General features: G+C 36.6%; 1 protein-coding gene across 1 annotated transcript; it reads left to right on the top strand.

Annotated features, from left to right (window-relative positions):
- Positions 1-1,780: 1,780 nt before the first annotated feature.
- On the top strand, positions 1,781-19,891 carry LOC128554921 (myb-like protein V; the record flags this gene model as incomplete). Its single annotated transcript, XM_053536255.1, has 3 exons — positions 1,781-2,509; positions 3,643-3,704; positions 19,714-19,891. Coding segments are annotated over exons 1-3 (967 nt in total), but the record flags the coding sequence as incomplete, so codon positions are not given.
- Positions 19,892-20,922: the final 1,031 nt, after the last annotated feature.

Below are 20,922 nucleotides of genomic sequence, written 5' to 3'. Positions count from 1 at the left end.
GTGCGCAGAATTACCCGACGCGCCGAATTAACCGAAACTACTGTATATATACACAGTCGTGTAAAGTTATTGGTTTTATTGCTTTCGCATAGTGCTGTATAGTCAAAATAATTTGACGTTCAGATTGTTTTATATTTGTGACGGGCAGTCTAAACGTCAAAACTTTGAAGGACCAAAATAATGGAGGATAAATCGCAATACACAGTCAGGACTGTAAAGTTATTGGTTTTATGCTTGCGCAAATTGGCGTGTAGATCCACGGTAAACGTTAATCGTGTACAGTACATACATAGGTTTAAATCACCAGTAATTTTGGATATTATTTGATAATTTTTACATAAATCAATGAGGAATTGAATCCCCTTTCGATACATGTAAGTTTTATTTGAATTTATGGCCAATTCGTGAAATAATTGGCATTTAAACCTATAGCATGTAAAGCGTCAGCAGCGATGAAAATTTCGTCTGAAATTGCTTCAACTATTTTGGTCTTTCGAGTGTTTGACGCGAGTGGGGATATTGCCCATATGTAAAAATTATCTCAATATTTCCTAGGATCGCGTCAAATTAGTTGGACTAATTGCTGTGTATATGGTAAACGTTAATTGTGTACAATACATACATAGGTTTAAATCATCAGAAAATTCGATCGTAATTTTCGAAATTATTTGATAATTTTTACATAAATCAATGAGGTAGTTAATCCTGTTTTGACACATTAAGTTTTATTGGAATTTATCTCGTATTCGCAACAAAATCAGCATTAATAAACCCAAATCGGCAGCGATGACAATAATTTCATCAGAAATTTCCTCCACTATTTTGGTCTTTCGAGTGTTTGACGTGATCATATAGTGGAGATATTGCCCATAAGAAAATAACTCAATATTTCCTAGGATCGCGTCAAATTAGTTGGACTACACAGCTAACCATCGCAGATATATAATTTTCATGTTCCTGTCAGCCTGACGTTACATCGTGGCTGCCAGTCTCATCTCGGTCTGAGACAATTAAGTATCTACCTGGCCAGTATGGAATCTACAACCTGGGCTACACGTTTCGAGAACCCCTCAACTTGGACGTATTGGAGCCTATGCTGCTACTCTTGGGGACCTCCTATATCAAAATAAAATATCCAAAGTCCCAGGTGTTAAATTTCCATTTTTCGGGCCAAAATTTGTCCCCAATCCCAATTGCAAATAGTTACATTTTCCAAATTCCAAAGTTGAAATTACCAGTTAATATTTTTTTTCTTTTTTTACATTTTCAACCAAGAATGTAGCTGTACCATAGAATACCATAGAATCCTTGCTAGGCTATGAAACCTTAAACATTTGAAACTCAAGACAGCAAGCTCAGAACTTGATGCATTTAAGGCCATTTTTTTCTTAAAGCCTAAAGGTAATTTTTAGAACACCAGGTACAAATATTGTTAAATACAAAAGTCAGTTTAGATTAAAAACATTGTAGATTATCAGGTATTTACACTCAAATTATTACCAGAGTACGTTTACTTCATTTTTTTTTTACTTAATTACAGACTTTTGTGCAGAAACAAATTTTATAGCTACAATAGAAAATTTAAAGAAACTTGTCAGTTGTCACAATGATAGATAGGCATCTTCTATAAACTCAGCCCCAAACATCTGCTAAAATGTCCTCACATTGCAATATGTGTTAGTTGGTAGAACATTACTAAGTAGTACATTTTGTTGCGGATTTTCAATCACAAATACTACCTTTCTGTTTGTTTTGTTATTCTAAGGTTAGTAAGACTACAACATGGATAGTGAAGAAAATACTGAGCCCAACTTGAGTTCAATTGGTAAGGATGAGACGGTATCAAATGAGAACATAGAAGAACCTTCAAACGTCACTGTGACAGAACCAGCACCTTCAGTGGTCAGTGACATGTTGGATGCAGGGTTAGTTAAAACATCAGAACAGTTCAAATTTAACTTTCAAATTGGTAAAAATTCTAAGAAAATGTCAGAAGAAGAAATTTCAAAAATATCTGAAATGGTTGCAGGATTAGCGAAGTATAATGACTGCGAGGAGGAATTTCCTGACTCTAATTTAAAGATTCCCTCAAAGCAGAAGAAAGGGAAATCACCACGTAAATCACAAGGAATTCAAGAGTCTAGCTCATTAAGTCAATTTATAGATTCAAAACTTGCCAGTCTGCATCCTAGTGATGGAGGAGACAAAGATGATAGGTCTCAGGCTAAAGATGATAAAAAGCCTCACAAGACTGGAGTGCATGTTGCTAGTGTGTCAGCTGAGAAACAGTTGCAGTTTGAATCAATGTTAAAGGAAGATCTCGTATCAGCCACTGTTGGTGTAGAGGAACTAGATATCTCTACTGGTGCCCGGCCTAAAGTGAAAGTTCAAACTGAAACAATTGATACACAACAGACTGAGAGTGCTGGTAATCAGCAAAAACAAAAAGAGGAACAGATAAAAGGAAGTCCAAAAAAGAAAGGTGAAAAGAAATCACCAAAGAAAAAAGGTAATTTTTAAAACATTGTTAAAGTGGGGTATGACTCCTGATATACCTGACAGTATAAAATGCTTAAAACAGATAGCTTATCAGTATTTCTGTATTATCTAAGTCAATACTTTATGAGGCTGATAAAAAAAAAAATATGCTAAAATCATCCCATTTTAATTTCAACATCTAATTTTTACAAAATAGCTTTTCCAAATATATTTTACAGGCAAAATATGTGTGAATCGTCCGTTAGGTGCCGAAACCTTGTTTTTACTGTTATTTACAATTCAAAGCAATTTACGAGTATATATATTTGTTGTACTTTATAAATTTCAAATAATTTGACAAAAAATATTGACATGTTAGAAGAGAAAGCAACTTCATTCTAATGTTCACTCTGTCAGGTTTGCTTAGTTTATTCAAGACAGTGATGGACATAAAATAAGGTATAAATGAATTTAAGATCTTGCAGAATATAGCGAAAATTCACAAAAAGCTTGTGTCAAACAGTAGTAAAATATGGACCAGAAACGCACAAAGATTGATACATTATCTGAGAACTGTCATTCTCTGTTGATAAAAAAAGATTGCATTAAACAATACAAATTTATCATATGATTTTACACCAAAACTGATATAAATTGTGCACTGTTCATATTGAAAAGGTTTTTCTCAATTGTCATGTGACAGAGCCTTGCTACTTTTCATTATTATATTCAGCTTGTTTAATAATTTCAATATATATAAAAAAGACACTGTTGTAATACATTCAATCCTTGGACAGAAATTGTTGAATTTTTATACCTTTTTAAATCTTTAAATCTTAAAACTGTAAGTTGAAAAGTTTATTTTGTGATCTTTGAAGAGGGAATTTCTAACAAAAGTGGGGAGAGGCCGGAAGTATATTTCTTAGAAAGAGTAATTTGATCCCCCATTAATGAAACCAAACAAGAAATTAGTGTCCTGAAGAAGTGTAAAATATTTCTGTAGATGTTGAAATGGTATGTTTCTTTTCTTTTAATAATGTTAGTTATATCAGATAAATTTGATGCTGGCTGTAGAGTGTAATTGAAATAATATTAATTATATTGTTTCACATAACACTAGCTAGTATTATTAGCAGTGCATTAAAACTATTTGGCATATTGCAGGGAATCAAGGTCAAAGTCAGATTTCTATGGGGAAAAGATCTCCACAGAGGCGGATTGAAGTAGTGAGTCTTTTTATTTACTGTCAATTTTGTTTTTAATCTACAATTATTTTCTGTCGACTATTTGAAAAATTTTCAAATAGTAGAGCTTTTGAAATCACCCTTTCGTCAGTGTCGTGTCAGCTTCCATGTCACAAAAGGTTGACGTTTTGGACGTAAACAGGTTTCTCAGAAACTGCTTTGCCAAATGCTTTCAAACTTCACACATGCCATCAAACTTTTTTTGTCAAAATTATACCCCTTTTTAGCTCACCTGAGCAATTGTGATCGCTCGATTGCCGTCGTCTGTCTGTCGGTCAACATTTAGCTTGTGTATGCTATAGAGGCTGTATTTTTCAACTGATCTTCAAGAAATTTTGTCAGAATGATTGCCTTGATGAAATCTATGCCAGATTCGAAAGCGGGTCATCTGGGGTCAAAAACTAGGCCACTAGGTCAAATCAAAGAAAATCCTTGTTTATGCGATAGAGGCTGTTTTTTTTCAATTGATCTTTATGAATTTTGGTCAGAGTAATAATCTTAATGAAATCTAGGCCAAGTTCGAAAATGGGTCATCTGGGTTCAGAAACTAGGTCACTAGGTCAAGTCAAAAAAAAAATGTGTATGCGATATTGGCTGTATTTTTCAACTGATCTTCATGAAATTTTGCCAGAATGATGACTGAAATTTTGTCAGAATGATGACCTTGATGAAATCTAGGCCAAGATCGAAAATGGGTCATCTGAGGTCAAAAATAGGTCACTAGGTCAAATCAAAGAATAACCTTGTGTATGCGATAGAGTCATTATTTTTCAACTGATCTTCATAAAATTTTGCCAGAATGATGACTGAAATTTTGTCAGAATGATGACCTTGATGAAATCTAGGCCAAGATCGAAAATGGGTCATCTGGGGTCAAAAACTAGGTCACAAGGTCAAATCAAAGAAAAACCTTGTGTATGCAATAGGGGCTGCAGTTTACAGAAACCTTGCTTTTTAATGCTTTCTAGTTTCAATCTTTGGCTTCATTAAAAAAAAGCTTATTTTGCTCTAGGCCTTATCTGTTCTAAGATATTTATTGTATAGAATGTCATGTTATGCCCTTGCAATGCTAATCCCACTTAGATTTTTTTTTTTGTTTATATTTTTTATCATCCCGAGTTGAAATGACATGGCGTTAAATTTTTACATGTTTAAGCAAACCTGGTGTGTTAGAAAGAAAATCTCATCCCATCAACCTTATTTGTAACACTGGTATTGTAAAAAAAACCTGTTTTTTCCTTATACAAAAGCTTTATATTTTGTGTTGAATGTACTTGCCTTTCACAAAGACCTCTGTTTTCCTGTTACAATCATAGTACCACATCCTTATCCACAAAGTATTGAATATAATACAGGTGTCCATCAGTATGATATCAGTTTAGGAATATGTTTTTAGCTCACCTGTCACAAAGTGACAAGGTGAGCTTTTGTGATCGCGTGGCGTCCGTCGTCCGTCCGTAAACTTTTGCTTGTGACCGCTCTAGAGGTAACATTTTTAATGGGATCTTTATGAAAGTTAGTCAGAATGTTTAACTTGATGATTTCTAGGTCAGGTTTGAAACTGGGTCACGTGCCAGCAAAAACTAGGTCAGTAGGTCAAATAATAAAAAAACCTAGTGACCTCTCTAGAGGCCATACTTTTCATTGGATCTGTATGAAAATTGGTCAGAATGTTCATCTTGATGATATCTAGGTCAAGTTTGAAATTGGGTCACGTGCGATCAAAAACTAGGTCAGTAGGTCAAATAATAGAAAAACCTTGTGACCTCTGTAGAGGCCGTATTTTTCATGGGATCTGCATGAAAATTGGTCAGAATGTTCATCTTGATGATATCTAAGTCAAGTTCGAAACTGGGTCAACTGCGGTCAAAAACTAGGTCAGTAGGTCAAATAATAGAAAATCCTTGTGACCTTTCTAGAGGTCATATTTTCCATGGGAACTGCATGAAAGTTGGTCAGAATGTTCATCTTAATGATATCTAGGTCAAGTTCGAAACTGGGTCACGTCCGGTCCAAAACTAGTCAATAGGTCAAATAATAGAAAAACATTGTGACCTCTCTAGAGGCCATATTTTTCATGGGATCTGCAAGAAAATTGGTCAGAATGTTCATCTTGATGATATCTAGGTCAAGTTCGAAACTGGGTCAACTGCGATGCCAAACTAGGTCAGGAGGTCTAAAAACAGAAAATCCTTGTGACCTCCCTAGAGGCCATATTTTTAAATGGATCTTCATGAAAATTGGTCAGAATGTTCACCTTGATGATATCTAAGTCAGGTTAAATAAAAGAAAACCCTTGTGACCTCTGTAGAGGCCATATTTTTCATGGGATCTGCATGAAAATTGGTCAGAATGTTCATCTTAATGATATCTAGGTCAATTTCGAAACTGGGTTACGTGAGGTCAAAAACTAGGTCAGTAGGCTCAGGGCCCTCGATCGGCCGTTTTTACCGCCGAATATCGGCTGCTTCCCCCGCCAAAATAGTATCTTTTTTTCCCCTCCAGATAAAAAAATTCCCCCTTACTGGGCATTCAGTTGACCCGAAGTCCCGGTCTTTTGACCCACGAAAATCGAAAAAAAAATCGTATTTAACCCACACAAAATATGCTCCGTGCGTCGGGTTGACTCGCGGAAATTTTCTTTGATGCGTCTCGAGTTCGAAAGTTCTGCCCTTCTTGTCAATCAAAATCCCAGTCAATTTCAATATTGTTCGCCGTCATATGCGGAAGTATGGCAGTAGGCGGAGCGTCATGTGTTAATTAGCTGCTAACAGATGTCAATCACGCCACGCGCCGATTGACACGTGGTCATCTCGCGGTTTATATTCTGTCATTATCAAAGGTGTAAAAGTTAATTGATAAACAATGCAGCTTTAGATTATGGTCTTTGCACCACTTGTTAATTAGCGGTATGCAACTTGTGTGTTGCCTTCTTAAAAACAAGAACAACAAATTCGATAATTAAAATCATTATTTTGTTTGCTTGATACGATTACGTGAGCCGGTCAACCGTTACGGTCTATAGAAAATTTATTATCATTGCCGAGGCTTTGTTTGGTCCAAAATAAATTAAACGCTTTAATAAGCAGAAATTGTAAGTATTGAATAGGTATGGTGAAAAGAAATTTAAAACTGGTATTTCATCAAGAATTTTAAATGATTACTTTCGTGTTCCATATTTGTCACTGGTTTTCGCGACCGTGATTTTCGGACATTTTCATCATTTCTTACAAGATTTTTCCAGTACAATCTAAATAAAAAGCCATTTAAATATCTGCATTTAAGGAAAATATTATCACTGTTGCAAAAGCAGCCCTTATTTTGAAGCATTTTTCGATAATAAAATGCAAAGGCACCAAACCCCACCCACTTTTAGACAACTAAAATATAAAATTATTTAAAAAATCTGTAATGAAAAATGTACTTGTTTCAGATAAAGTTTGTGGAAGTTGCATTAATAACAGTATAGCTTGAACCCTGAAAGCTGATCTTGACATGATATAATTGCAGTCACCAGTTGTATGTTGAGAAAAAGAACCAGCTTTAGTGTAATGAGAGTTATACATGTTATAGTTTTTACATCGTATGTTATTCTTTGAAGGCAATGAAAATTCCCCTTTTGGCTAAAACGACGCGAAAATTCCCCCGCCATAGGGCTGCAGACCCCTTCCCCCAAAGTAGAGTGAGGGCCCTGGTAGGTCTTAAAATTGAATTTTAATCCTTGTGACCTCTGTAGAGGCCAGTTTTTTCATTGGATCTGCATGAAAATTGGTCAGAATGTTCATCTTGATAATATGCGGTCAAGTACAAAACTGGGTCACATGCCTTCAAAAACTAGTTCATTATGTCAAATAATAGAAAAACCTTGTGACCTCTCTAGAGGCCATATTTTTCAATGGATCTTCATGAAAATTGGTCAGAATTTTTATCTTGATGATATCTAGGTCAAGTTCAGAACTAGGTCACATGAGCTCTAAAACTAGGTCACTATGTCAAATAATAGAAAAAAACGACATCATACTCAGTTCATGTGGGGACAGGTGAGCGATTCAGGACCATCATGGTCCTCTTGTTTTCAATAGGGCAAGCGCAAGCCAAAAACAAAGAAAACATATTTTGTTTACAAGACTTAGCGTTTACAAGTGTTTCTGGAAATATATCCTGCCACAGCCTATTTTCGGATACAACCTGTATTCGGCCGACCCCGGTAATGTTTTAGTTTTCCTGGAAAACACGCCCCTTCCGGTTTCCCACAGGCATGCTTTGTTTACAAACACCATATAAATGTTACGCTGGTAGTTTTAAAAAAAAATGGAAATTAAAAGGGTAAGCAAATGATAAAAATCTTACATACTGTTATATTTTTAATTTTTTCACTATTCCCAAAATATCATGTCCAAAATATGTGTTTTTAGAAACAAATCCAATGTTTTCATGTTGAAAGCTCTGGACGTCCGACAGATGAGGTTATTTTACAGGCTCTGCCCCCGTTATTGAATTTTGCAAAAGAATACTTCACACAAAAAGTTACCACTTATAGACCAGTGTACCTTACGGGGTTTTCTTAAATATAATCAATTGGTTAATGAAATTTTAAATAGTAGTGGTAAAGTTTTTTTTCTCTGTTTCTTTTCAGATTCATGTGCCCACTAGGGGATCATACAGACCTTATGATGATAATATGTAAGGGATGGGTACACTTATCAATTTGTATGTAACAGTAAGGGTAATCAGAATAGGAGACACGTTCCTGTGTCTCACGGTGCACCGTCATAACCATCGTCTAGCCTTAGCAGCCAAAGACAGTTTCGAGTCTATAAAAATGATGAGAGACACAGATGACTTGCTCACTCACATTTTCAAATATTACCACACTTCTAGTAATAGGAGCAAACGTGCTGTGTTGGTTTTCTCATGGCACAGCTCATTTGAATATACAATAATACAGGGGTCAAATAAACAATAGTTTGTACTAGCTGAAATTAGCTGGTGCCCTTTTTGATCACTAGCTAAAATGAAAAGCTGCCGGCTAAAGTTAATAATATTTAATTACTCCATTAATATCTTACCGGCCAAAACTTACTGATTGATCTCTGTTAGTAGCCAGTCACAAACAAAAATATTTTCTGTTAGCTTAAAATAGCTTGTGCCATTTTTGTTGAACAATAAAATATCATAAACATAAATGATAACATTTCTTTCATGAAAAAAAAATGTGTACCTTCAAAACTATTAAACTGAAGACATTTGCTTTTTATATTATTGACTAGCTAAAATTAGCTAGTACATTTCAAACCCACTAGCTGTTTTTAAATTCCACTAGCATTTAGCTTGTATGCTTGTCTAAATTTGAACCCTGTAATAACGAAAGTATGTTTCAGGAAGTATTAGAACTTTTAAAATGAAACGGCTAAATATTTATTTGCTGAGTATGCTGTTTTAGTAATAAGACGTTTGCTAACGTCAGAAAAAAGCGGGAAAATGCGCAACGTCAAACGCCACCCATAGCGCCATTTGAGACTTCTTCGTTTTTTCCGACTTCGTAGCTCGAAAACGAAGTCAGTAGTCAAGGACTTTTTTTCGTTAGTTTGCTGAGAAATACCTTGAAAGTAATTGTGTAATTTTTTGAAAAAAATCTATGGACCAGTAAATGCATGCTCCCAATTTATACAAGAAACGTCATTTATGTAGAGGTCAGATTTTGGAACAACACATGCTATGAATTATGGCTACAACTTAATCATTCGGAAAGGGACAGACTCAAACTCAGACTTCCGGAAAGTCGTGGGTCCGACGGACATGACCGGGAAATTTTGATCCGGTCCGCGGTTTCTTAATCCGGATGCGGTCTGACTGACCGGCATTTATCGTACCCCGAGAACTGCAACATCTCGGACAACATATCAAAATGGCGTCACTTACATATTATGCCGGGCATAACCGGGAAAGAAACCTAAATTAACGCCCAACAATCGTAGTGAAAGGAAACATATGAAAATAAGAGGGTTGACCGAACATTTAATGAGAAATGGACTAAAAAATCACACCTGGCTTGAATATGATGGAGAAAAGCAATATATGCAGTACACTGACAATTTCTTCGGTCCAGCATATTTTTTTTCGGTCCGGCAGATTTTTAGGCATTGCTGGACCAAATGTCCTGCCATTTTTTCCAGCTTTCCTGAAGTCTGCAAACTTATCACTTAACAAACTCGTGTGCAGTCAATGTCGCTGTGGGCTAACAATTATTTGGTAGAAGTGAATTTCATTGATTTATCAAATGATTGTCTTATGATATTTCATGTCAGAAAAATGCATGAGAAAATGGGGGTAGGGGAAAATTTATGACAATACTGCGAAAACGAAGTCGGTGAACCCCGATTTTTGTTTGATCATTTTACAGTAAAATAAATTTATAAAATAATATTAGTTTTTAGCTCACCTGAGCACGAAGTGCTTAAAGGTGAGCTTTTGTGATCACCCTGTGTCCGTTGTCGTCCGTCCGTCCGTCGTCCATCCGTTGTCAACAATTTGACTGTTAACACTCTAGAGGTCACAATTTTGGCCCAATCTTAATGAAACTTGGTCAGAATATTCAGGGTTTCCACTGGGCACAATTTTTTTTCCGCCACTTAAATTTTTCAAAGAAAAAGGTGCGTGCGGCAGAGGATCAATAATGTCGAAAAAAATAGAATTAGATCTAATATAATATCACCCAATTAGTTCAGTTTTCTAAATTTATTTTCTACATTCCACAAACAACTCAACAAGCAGATGCATACACATTAACATTGATTTATCATGTAAAGATAAGTAGTCAGTTCAAAATTATAAACCATTTTATTTCAATCTCTTTTTCATTTCATATTTTAACTATGCAATTTGCTCTTGAACCAGTCTATCCTAATATCACATTGGGTCAAAAATAAGTTTTAATCTTAATTCTCAACCATTTTCGAAACAAATCTATTAAACTGTCCCTATATATAGTTTGCCAATTTTGAATTATCTCCCTTTAATGGTCATTTTTCACTACTAAGATGTTTCTAAAACATGAACATTTAGTTATTTAATTTCTAACTTTTTATTTCAAAATTTATATAAGGTCATTTATCCAAAACAGGGTGTTTTATTTTATTTTATTTTATGACTTTTGAAAAGCTTTTCAAAAAGACTTAAATTTCATTATATATATATCTAAATTTCTTTAAGGATGTATAGCGAAATACCACCTAAAGGTACAAGTAGCTCTTTATTTTGATGCCCTTGAATGGGGCCGTGTATCAATGCTATACGTTGGGCACGTAAAAGAACCAAACGAACTGCTTTAGCTCATTTGTATCTCGAAGAAAATTTACGAGCAAGTAGATTTATTTAACAGTAATATTTTACGATCGCACAAATTTATCTATAATATCTTCGACTTTTCATTATCGATTACTTCGATTACTTCGGCGAATTGGCTTGATATTAAAATAACTTGCGTTTTAGTATCAAGAAAATGGGTGGGGCTTTAGACGAAGCGCTCAGCAAATATTTCCTTTCATTTGCTTTCGTAATAGTAGGCGGGTCTGAATTTGGCGAATCAGATTGACTGATAATCGTTCTTGCGTGGAGGAACACTCTGGTGACTCCACGAAGTTTTAAATTATGCCCAGAGGTGTAATTCGGTATCGACACGGTGTATTGTCTTCGTGTAAAGTCAAGTCAAGTCAATATTTATTTATTGTCGGTAGATAAAATAACATTATGAACATAAGCTATGTATAGCTTTTGACCGACATATGTGTATTGCTAAATATCGGATTATCCGTGACACGTTGTGTATAATTATTGATCGGTGATAGTCGGCACGTTTCTATTGTACTATAACGTTGTTTCCAGTAGTAAAACAGATGTTTATTTTAGCAAATTTAAAATTGTTAACTGTGGAATTTCGCCAAAAAAGTAATTGGCGAATAGCAGCGGAAACCCTGATATTATTCGCAATAAAATCTTGGACGAATTTGATATCGGGTCATCTGGGGTCAAAAACTAGGTCACCAGGTCAAATCAAAGGAAAATATTGTTAACACTCTAGAGGTCACAATTTTGGCCCAATCTTAATGAAACTTAGTCAGAATATTACTCTCAATAAAATCTTGGACAAGTTCGATATTGGGTCATCTGGGGTAAAAAACTAGGTCACCAGGTCAGATCAAAGGAAAATCTTGTTAACACTCTAGAGGTCACAATTTTGGCCCAATCTTAATGAAACTTGGTTAGAATGTTACTCTCAATAAAAGCTTGGACGATTTTGATACAGGGTCATCTGGAGTCAAAAACTAGGTCACCAGGTCAAATCAAAGGAAAAGCTTGTTAACACTCTAGAGGTCATAATTTCGGCCCAATCTTAATGAAACTTGGTCAGAATATTACTCTCAATAAAATCTTGGACGAGTTCAATATTGGGTCATTTGGAGTCAAAAACTAGGTCACCAGGTCAAATCAAAGGAAAAGCTAGTTAACACTGTAGAGGCCACATTTATGACCATATCTTAAGAAACTTGGTCAGAATGTTGATCTTGATGATCTTTAGGTTAAGTTCAAATATGGGTCAGGTAGGGTCAAAAACTAGGTTACAAGAACAGATCAAAGGAAAAGCTTGTTAACACTCTAGAGGCGACATTTATGACTGTATCTTCATGAAACTTGGTCAGAATGTTAATTTTGATGATCTTTAGGTCAAGTTCGAATCTGGGTCATGTGGGGTCAAAAACTAGGGCACCGGGTCAAATCAAAGGAAAAGCTAGTTAACACTTTAGAGATCACATTTATGACCTTATCTTTATGAAACTTGGTCAGAATGTTAATCTTGATGATCTTCAGGTCAATAGGTCAGGTGAGCGATACAGGGCCTTCATGGCCCTTTTGTCTTGATTTTACATCTCAACTTTACAAAAAATTGGCTGTGTCCCCAAAACCCATGAAAACAAGCCTTAAATGCTTCCTAAGGGCAATGCACAAATTCAATCTCTCTTTGCATTTAAACCAATTTATTAGTTAAACAGCCTACCCCAGGCTTAAAGTAGTGTTTGATTTACTGCTTGGGTAGAGACATCTGACCAAGTCTACCCTTGTAAATTTTGGACCCTCTACCTATTAACTTGACGTATCATCCCTCTGCGTATGTCCATATCAAAAATATCACCAAGCCACATTGAGGTATGATTTAAAACTTCAATAATTTCACACTGTGTCTGAGTGGATAAACTAAGCTTGAAATATCGTTCAAAAGGGTATAAAATATATCGGCAATGAGCGGTGCACGGTTAGTATCCGTTATTGACAAATATTTCCAACAGACAATGTAACGCTTCACAGATATAATCATAGGTACAAAGGATGTATTTGTTAAATTTATTGTTTGGAATATATGCCATTCTCTTGGCAAAGCATACAGTTTCTTATCTCACACTTGTGGCTACCAGTTTCAAACATCAGTCTCTGGAATTCTCGGACTAACAAGGAAAAAAATTCAGAAATCTCATAATTATGCTTTAGAATACCCTTTACATGTCGTCTTTCATCGCAGTAAGTCAAAATGAGAGTAGTATAATAAATAGAGTTGAACCGATTTTTAGCTCACCTATCACAAAGTGACAAGGTGAGCTTTTGTGATCGCGTGGCGTCTGTCGTCCGTCTGTGCGTCCGTAAACTTTTGCTTGTGACCTCTCTAGAGGTCACATTTTTCATGGGATCTTTATGAAAATTGGTCAGAATGTTCATCTTGACGATATCTAGGTCAGGTTCGAAACAGGGTCATGTGCGGTTGAAAACTAGGTCAGTAGGTCTAAAAATAGAAAAACATTGTGACCTCTCTAGAGGCCATATTTTTCATGGGATCTTCATGAAAATTGGTCAGAATGTTTACCTTGATGATATCTAGGTCAAGTTTTGAAACTGGGTCACGTGCCATCAAAAACTAGGTCAGTAGGTCAAATAATAGAAAAATATTGTGACTTTTCTAGAGGCCAAATTTTTCATGCGATCTATATGAAAGTTGGCTTGAATGTTCATCCTGACGATATCTAGGTCAGGTTCGAAACTGGGTCAACTGTGATCAAAAACTAGGTCAGTAGGTCTAAAAATAGAAAAACCTTGTGACCTCTCTAGAGGCCGTACTTTTCAATGGATCTTCATGAAAATTGATCAGAATGATCAACTTGATGATATATAGGTCATGTTCGAAACTGGGTCACGTGCAATCAAAAACTAGGTCAGTAGGTCAAATAATAGAAAAACCTTGTGACCTATCTAGAGGCCATATTTTTCATGGGATCTGTATGAAAGTTGGTCTGAATTTTCATCTTAATGATATCTAGGTCAGGTTCGAAACTGGGTCAAAGTGACAAGGTGAGCTTTTGTGATCGCGTGGCGTCTGTCGTCCGTCCGTGCGTCCGTACACTTTTACTTGTGACCACTCTAGAGGTCACATTTTTCATGGGATCTTTATGAAAGTTGGTCAGAATGTTCATCTTGATGATATCTAGGTCAGGTTCGAAACTGGGTCAACTGCGGTCAAAAACTAGGTCAGTAGGTCTAAAAATAGAAAAACTTTGTGACCTCTCTAGAGGCCATACTTTTCATGGGATCTGTATGAAAATTGGTCTGAATATTCATCTTGATGCTATCTACGTTATGTTCGAAACTGGGTCAACTGCGGTCAAAAACTAGGTCAGTAGGTCTAAAAATAGGAAAACCTTTTGACCACTCTAGAGGCCATATTTTTCAATGGATCTTCATGACAATTTGTCTGAATGTTCACCTTGATGATATCTAGGTAAAGATTGAAACTGGGTCACGTGTGGTCAAAACTAGGTCAGTAGGTATAAAAATAGAAAAACCTTGTGACCTCTCTAGAGGCCATACTCTTCATGAAATCTTCATGAAAATTGACGAGAATGTTCACCTTGATAATATCTAGGTCAAGTTCAAAACTTGGTCATGTGCCTTCAAAAACTAGGTCATTAGCTCAGATAATAGAAAAACCTTGTGACCTCTCTAGAAGCCATATTTTTCAATGGATCTTTATGAAAATTTGTTCATGTGGAGACAGGTGAGCGATTTAGGACCATCATGGTCCTCTTGTTTGTGTGTAATTTTAGGATTTAAAGCATAATGCAGTCTAGAGTATTTTTCTTATTTTGTCTGCAACCACATCTCTCGGACCTCTGTCATTTATTTCTCATTGGCCGTGACAGTGGCCCACTTTTGGCTTCAAAATTATTTAGATTTTTAGCTTATACTCAATGGAAATTGCATGGAGATATTTTTTTACCACCTGGCTTAAAATAATCTTCTTAACGGCACGCTTAGTGACATACCGTTGTGCTATACAGTGGCCTCACTGCCGGATTGACCCTTATTAAGTATTAACTATTGACTTGACTTGTTGTTTTTTAGCTCACCTGTCACGAAGTGACAAGGTGAGCTTTTGTGATCGCGCAGCGTCCGTCGTCCGTCGTCAGTGCGTGCGTAAACTTTTCCTTGTGACATCTCTAGAGGTCACAATTTTCATGGGATCTTTATGAAAATTGGTCAGAATGTTCATCCTGGTAAATTCTAGGTCAAGTTCGAAACTGGGTCACGTGCGGCCAAAAACTAGGTCAGTAGGTCTAAAAATAGAAAAACATTGTGACCTCTCTAGAGGCCATATTTTTCATGGGATCTGTATGAAAGTTGGTTTGAATGTTTATCTTGATGATATCTAGGTCAGGTTTGAAACTGGGTCCTGTGCGGTCAAAAACTAGGTCAGTAGATCTAAAAAAAGAAAAACATTGTGACCTCTCTAGAGGCCATATATTTCACTAGATCTTCATGAATATTAGTCAGAATGTTCACCGTGATGACATCTAGGTCACCTTCGAAACTGGGTCACGTGCCGTCAAAAACTAGGTCAGTAGTTCAAATAATAGAGAAACCTTGTGACCTCTCTAAAGGCCAAATTTTTCATGGGGTCTGTATGAAAATTGGTCTGAATGTTCATCTTGATGATATCTAGGTCAAGTTCAAAACAGGGTCAGGTGCGATCAAAAACTAGGTCAGTAGGTCAAATAATAAAAAAACCTTGTGACCTCTCTAGAGGCCATACTTTTCATAGGATCTGTATGAAAGTTGGTCTGAATGTTCATCTTGATGATATCTAGGTCAGGTTTGATTCTAGGTTAACTGCGGTCAAAAACAAGGTCAGTAAGTCTACAATTATTAAAATCTTTTGACCTCTCTAGAGGCCATATTTTTCAATGGATCTTCATGAAAATTGATCTGAATGTTCACCTTGATGATATCTAGGTCAGTTTCGAAACTGGGTCACGTGCGGTCAAAAACTAGGCCAGTAGGTATAAAAATAGAAAAACCTTGTGACCTCTCTAGAGGCCATATTTTTCATGAGATCTTCATGAAAATTAGTGAGAATGTTCATCTTGGTGATATCTAGGTAAAGTTCAAAACAGGGTTACCTATCTTCGAAAACTAGGTCAATAGATCAAATAATAGAAAAACCTTGTGACCTCTCTATAGACAATATTTTTCAATGGATCTTCATGAAAATTGGTCAGAATTTTTATCTTGTTAATATCTAGGTCAAGTTCAAAAATGGGTCACATGAGCTCAAAAACTAGGTCACTATTTCAAATAATAGAAAAAATGACGTCATACTCAAAACTGGGTCATGTGGGAAGAGGTGAGCGATTCAGGACCATCATGGTCCTCTTGTTTTTTATATACCCCCGAAGGGAGTCATATTAGTTTTCAACTGTCCATTCCTTCGTCACAACGTTAACTTTTTGCATGAAGGCACTTTACTCGCGAAACCATTGCACCCAGGACCTTCAAACTTCACTTGCTAGTAGTACTCATTGAGTACACGACCCCTACTGTCTTTGGGGTCACCAGGCCAAAGGTCGAGGTTACAGGGGCCAACCTTAACTTTTTACATGAAGGCACTTTACTCGCGAACCACTGCATCCAGGACCTTCAAACTTCACATACTGATAGTATTCATCGAGTACGCGACCCCTACTCACTTTGGGGCCACCAGGTCAAAGGCCAAGGTCACAGGGGCCAACGTTAACTTTTTGCTTGAAGGCACTTTACTCGCTAACCACTGCACCTAGGACCTTCGAACTTCACATGCTAATAGTACTTATTGCCTACACGACCCCTATTGACTTTGGGGTCGCCTAGTCAAAGGTCAAGGTCACCAGGTCAAAGGTCAAGGCGCTGCGGGGGGCATTTGTCACCATTTGTGACAGCTCTTGTTTTTAGCTCACCTGTCACGAATTGACAAGGTGAGCTTTTGTGATCGCGCAGCGTCCGTCGTCCGTGCGTGCGTAAACTTTTCCTTGTGACATCTCTAGAGGTCACTGTTTTCATGGGATCTTTATGAAAATGGGTCAGAATGTTCATCTTGGTAAATTCTAGGTCAAGTTTGAAAGTGGGTCACGTGCCGTCGAAAACTAGGTCAGTAGGTCTAAAAATAGAAAAACCTTGTGACCTCTCCAGAGGCCATAATTTTCAATGGATCTTCATGAAAATTAGTCAGAATGTTCACCTTGATGATATCTAGGTTAAGTTTGAAACTGGGTCACGTGCCTTCAAAAACTAGGTCAGTAGGTTTGAAAATAGAAAAACCTTGTGACGTCTCTAGAGGTCATAATTTTCAATGGATCTTCATGAAAATTAGTCAGAATGTTCACCTTGATAACATCTAGGTCAAGTTTGAAACTGGGTTAACTGTGATCAAAAACTAGGTCAGTAGGTCTAAAAATAGAAAAACCTTGTGACCTCTCTAGAGGCCATATATTTTACAAGATCTTCATGAAAGTTAGTCTGAACGTTTACCTTGATGATATCTAGGTAAAATTCGAAACTGTGTCATGTGCCATCAAAAACTAGGTCAGTAGGTCAAATAACAGAAAAACATTGTGACCTCTCTAAAGGCCATATTTTTCATGGGATCTGTATGAAAGTTGGTTTGAATGTTTATCTTGATGATATCTAGGTCAAATTCGAAACTGGGTCACGTGCGATCAAAAACTAGGTCAGTAGGTCTAAAAATAGAAAAACCTTGTGACCTTTCTAGAGGCCATATATTTCACAAGATCTTCATGAAAATTGGTCAGTACGTTCACCTTGATGATATCTAAGTCAAGTTCGAAACTGGGTCACATGCCATCAAAAACTAGGTCAGTAGGTCAAATAATAGAAAAACCTTGGGACCTCTCTACAGGCTATATTTTTCATGGGATCTGTATGAAAGTTGGTCTGAATGTTCATCTTGATGATACCTAGGACAAGCTCGAAAGTGGGTCACGTGTCATCAAAAACTAGGTCAGTAGGTCAAATAATAGAGAAACCTTGTGACCTCTCTAAAGGCCATATTTTTTATGGGATCTGTATGAAAATTGGTCTGAATGTTCATCTTGATGATATCTAGGTCAAGTTCGAAACAGGGTCAACTGCGGTCAAAAACTAGGTCTGTAGGTCTAAAAATATAAAAACCTTGTGACATCTCTAGAGGCCATATTTGTGAATGGATCTTCATGAAAATTGGTCAGAATGTTCATCTTGATGATATCTAGGTCAAGTTCGAAACTGGGTCACGTGCCTTCAACAAGTAGGTCAGTAGGTCAAATAATGTAAAAACGTTGTGACCTCTAGAGGCCATATTTTTCATGGGATCTGTATGAAAGTTGGTCTGAATGTTTATCAACTGAGTCATGTGGGAAAAGGTGAGCGATTCAGGACCATATCATGGTCCTCTTGTTTTATGCCCACATGGGGGGCATATAGATTTGCCCTTGTCTGTCCGTCCGTCCTTCCTTCCATCCTCTGTCCGTCCGTCCTTCCGAGAATGTTGTGTCGCGCCTAACTCCAATAGTATTTGACCTAGAGTCACAAAACTTTACAGGAATGTTGGTCAGCATGTGTAGTTGTGCACCTGGGGTTTCGTGTCCGGATTCATTCAGTCATTTAGGAGTTATGGCCCCTGACTTTGTAAAAATTGGTCATTTTAGTGTTGTGTCGCGCCTAGCTCCAAAAGTATTTGACATAGAGTCACAAAACTTTACAGGAATGTTGGTCAGCATGTCTAGTTGTGCATCTGGGGTTATGCGTCCGGATTCATTCAGTCGTGTAGAAGTTATGGCCCCTGACTTAATTAAAAATTGGTCATTTTGATGTTGTGTTGCGCCTAGCTCCAAAAGTATTTGACCTAGAGTCACCAAAGTTTACAGGAATGTTGGTCAGCATATGCAGTTGTGCACCTGGGGTTTCGCGTCCGGATTCATTCAGTCATGTAGGAGTTATGGCCCCTGACTTAGTTAAAAAATTGTCATTTTAATGTTGTGTAGCGCGTAGCTCAAAAAGTATTTGACCTAGAGTCACCAAAGTTTACGGGAATGTTGGTCAGCATGTGCAGATGTGCACCTGGGGTATCACGTCCAGATTCATTCAGTATTGTAGGGGTTATGGCCCCTGACCTAGGAAAAAATTTGTGTCCTTTGTCATGAAGTGGGGGCATCTGTGTCCCATGGACACATTTCTATTTTTTTTTTTTTTTTTTTTTTGTGGGGGCGGGGTGGGTCTTGTGTAAAGAGGGAATAAATCCCCATATAAATTTTCTATATATTCTATGTACTAAAAATGAATATCTTAATTATGCATGGCATCTGACAGTGGTTAATAAGATTTAACGTGCTGGAACCAATCAAAAAAAAAATAGGACGTTTCTGGACAAAAGAAAACTTGTGACTGTCGCTGGCTGTCTCGTCACGTTCAAACTTATTCTGCATATTTCCTATTTCTGTAAAGGAAATCCATCAATGAATTCCGTTTGAAACGTTATCTGGTGCATGTAAAATGTATAATGATTACGTTTCTTATTATGAATTGTTGTTGACATTCAAGCATAAAATATTTGGTCACATTCTTTTTGTTCTACTTTCAGATAGATCAGATGAAAATATGGTCAGAGATGGATCAGACGGAAAGACCAGACCTGGAGATGGGGTTATTTGACTCGGGCTTAGGTGGTTCTATATCAGGTCCTGAATCCTATCAATCGGATCTTTCTATTGGCGTCACCGTATCAGATTTAACCAGCGAACATTTACATAACATACCAGGTAAACGTTATCATTTAAGAAATGAAATGATTTTTTTCGGTGTTCATGTGAAATGAACGACAGAATAGGATCGACAAATCCATGAATCGCGCTAGCGATTTATGTTTAATTTGCCGATCCTATTTTGTTGTTCATTTCGCATGAACACCGAAAAGAAATAGTTTCATTTCTTATATTTACATTATATTTCCTTTCAATTTGTAAACTATATAATATTATGAATTGCATATAATTTGAAGCATCTCGCATTAAAATTAGCTGCCCGGCCATTCTGTTCACCAGACGGAACAACTGCAATGTCAACTAAGGAACGTTCTCCCTGACTATACGGTGACGTCGGCAAAACAGCGGTCTGTTATCACTAATCAGCGATGACGTAACATCAAAAGATTCATTGGAAAAGAATAGGGCGAATGAAAATATTATATTATAATATACAATATGTGTCAGATCTAATTTAGAGGTAACTAAACATGGAAGCACATTTTCTTTTTAGGTTGTCTATTAGGTTGTTGCAAGATTGCTTACCATAATCTGGTATAAAATTATAATTTCATTCACCGCCCCTTGACTTACACTTTAGGTAATATTTTCTAGAGGGATACGTTTTCTCCCTGCTCTTAGAGCTGCTATATATCCTTCTCAGTGTTTCTTCATTTTTGGTGGATTTTTTTTCTATTATTATATCTATTGTGTAAGTGATAATGTAAAGCAGCTATTAAAAGATAATTCTGGGTGCATCTGGTCTGGAAATATAATACTGGTACTGATGATAAACCCGGACAGATGATAAAGTCGACCACCTTGGAAATATTCAATTGCAATCGGTTATTTATGAAATTGAACTCACCGTCTAATAGTTTCCACTTTCAACACCAACTGGTGTAAATAAAAACAAAATTGGTAAATATTCTGTATAAATAAATGACTTACATTTATCTATATAAAAAAATATTTATCAAAAATTACTGGGGAAGAGGGTGTTTTTTACGCATGCTCACTGTCGCCACATGAAGGCCTGACATTGGGTC

The sequence above is a fragment of the Mercenaria mercenaria genome, unplaced genomic scaffold (genome assembly GCF_021730395.1).
Source record: "Mercenaria mercenaria strain notata unplaced genomic scaffold, MADL_Memer_1 contig_871, whole genome shotgun sequence".
In the NCBI taxonomy this organism is placed as follows: Eukaryota; Metazoa; Mollusca; class Bivalvia; order Venerida; family Veneridae; genus Mercenaria; species Mercenaria mercenaria.
This window is presented reverse-complemented; position numbering and strand designations above follow the sequence as displayed.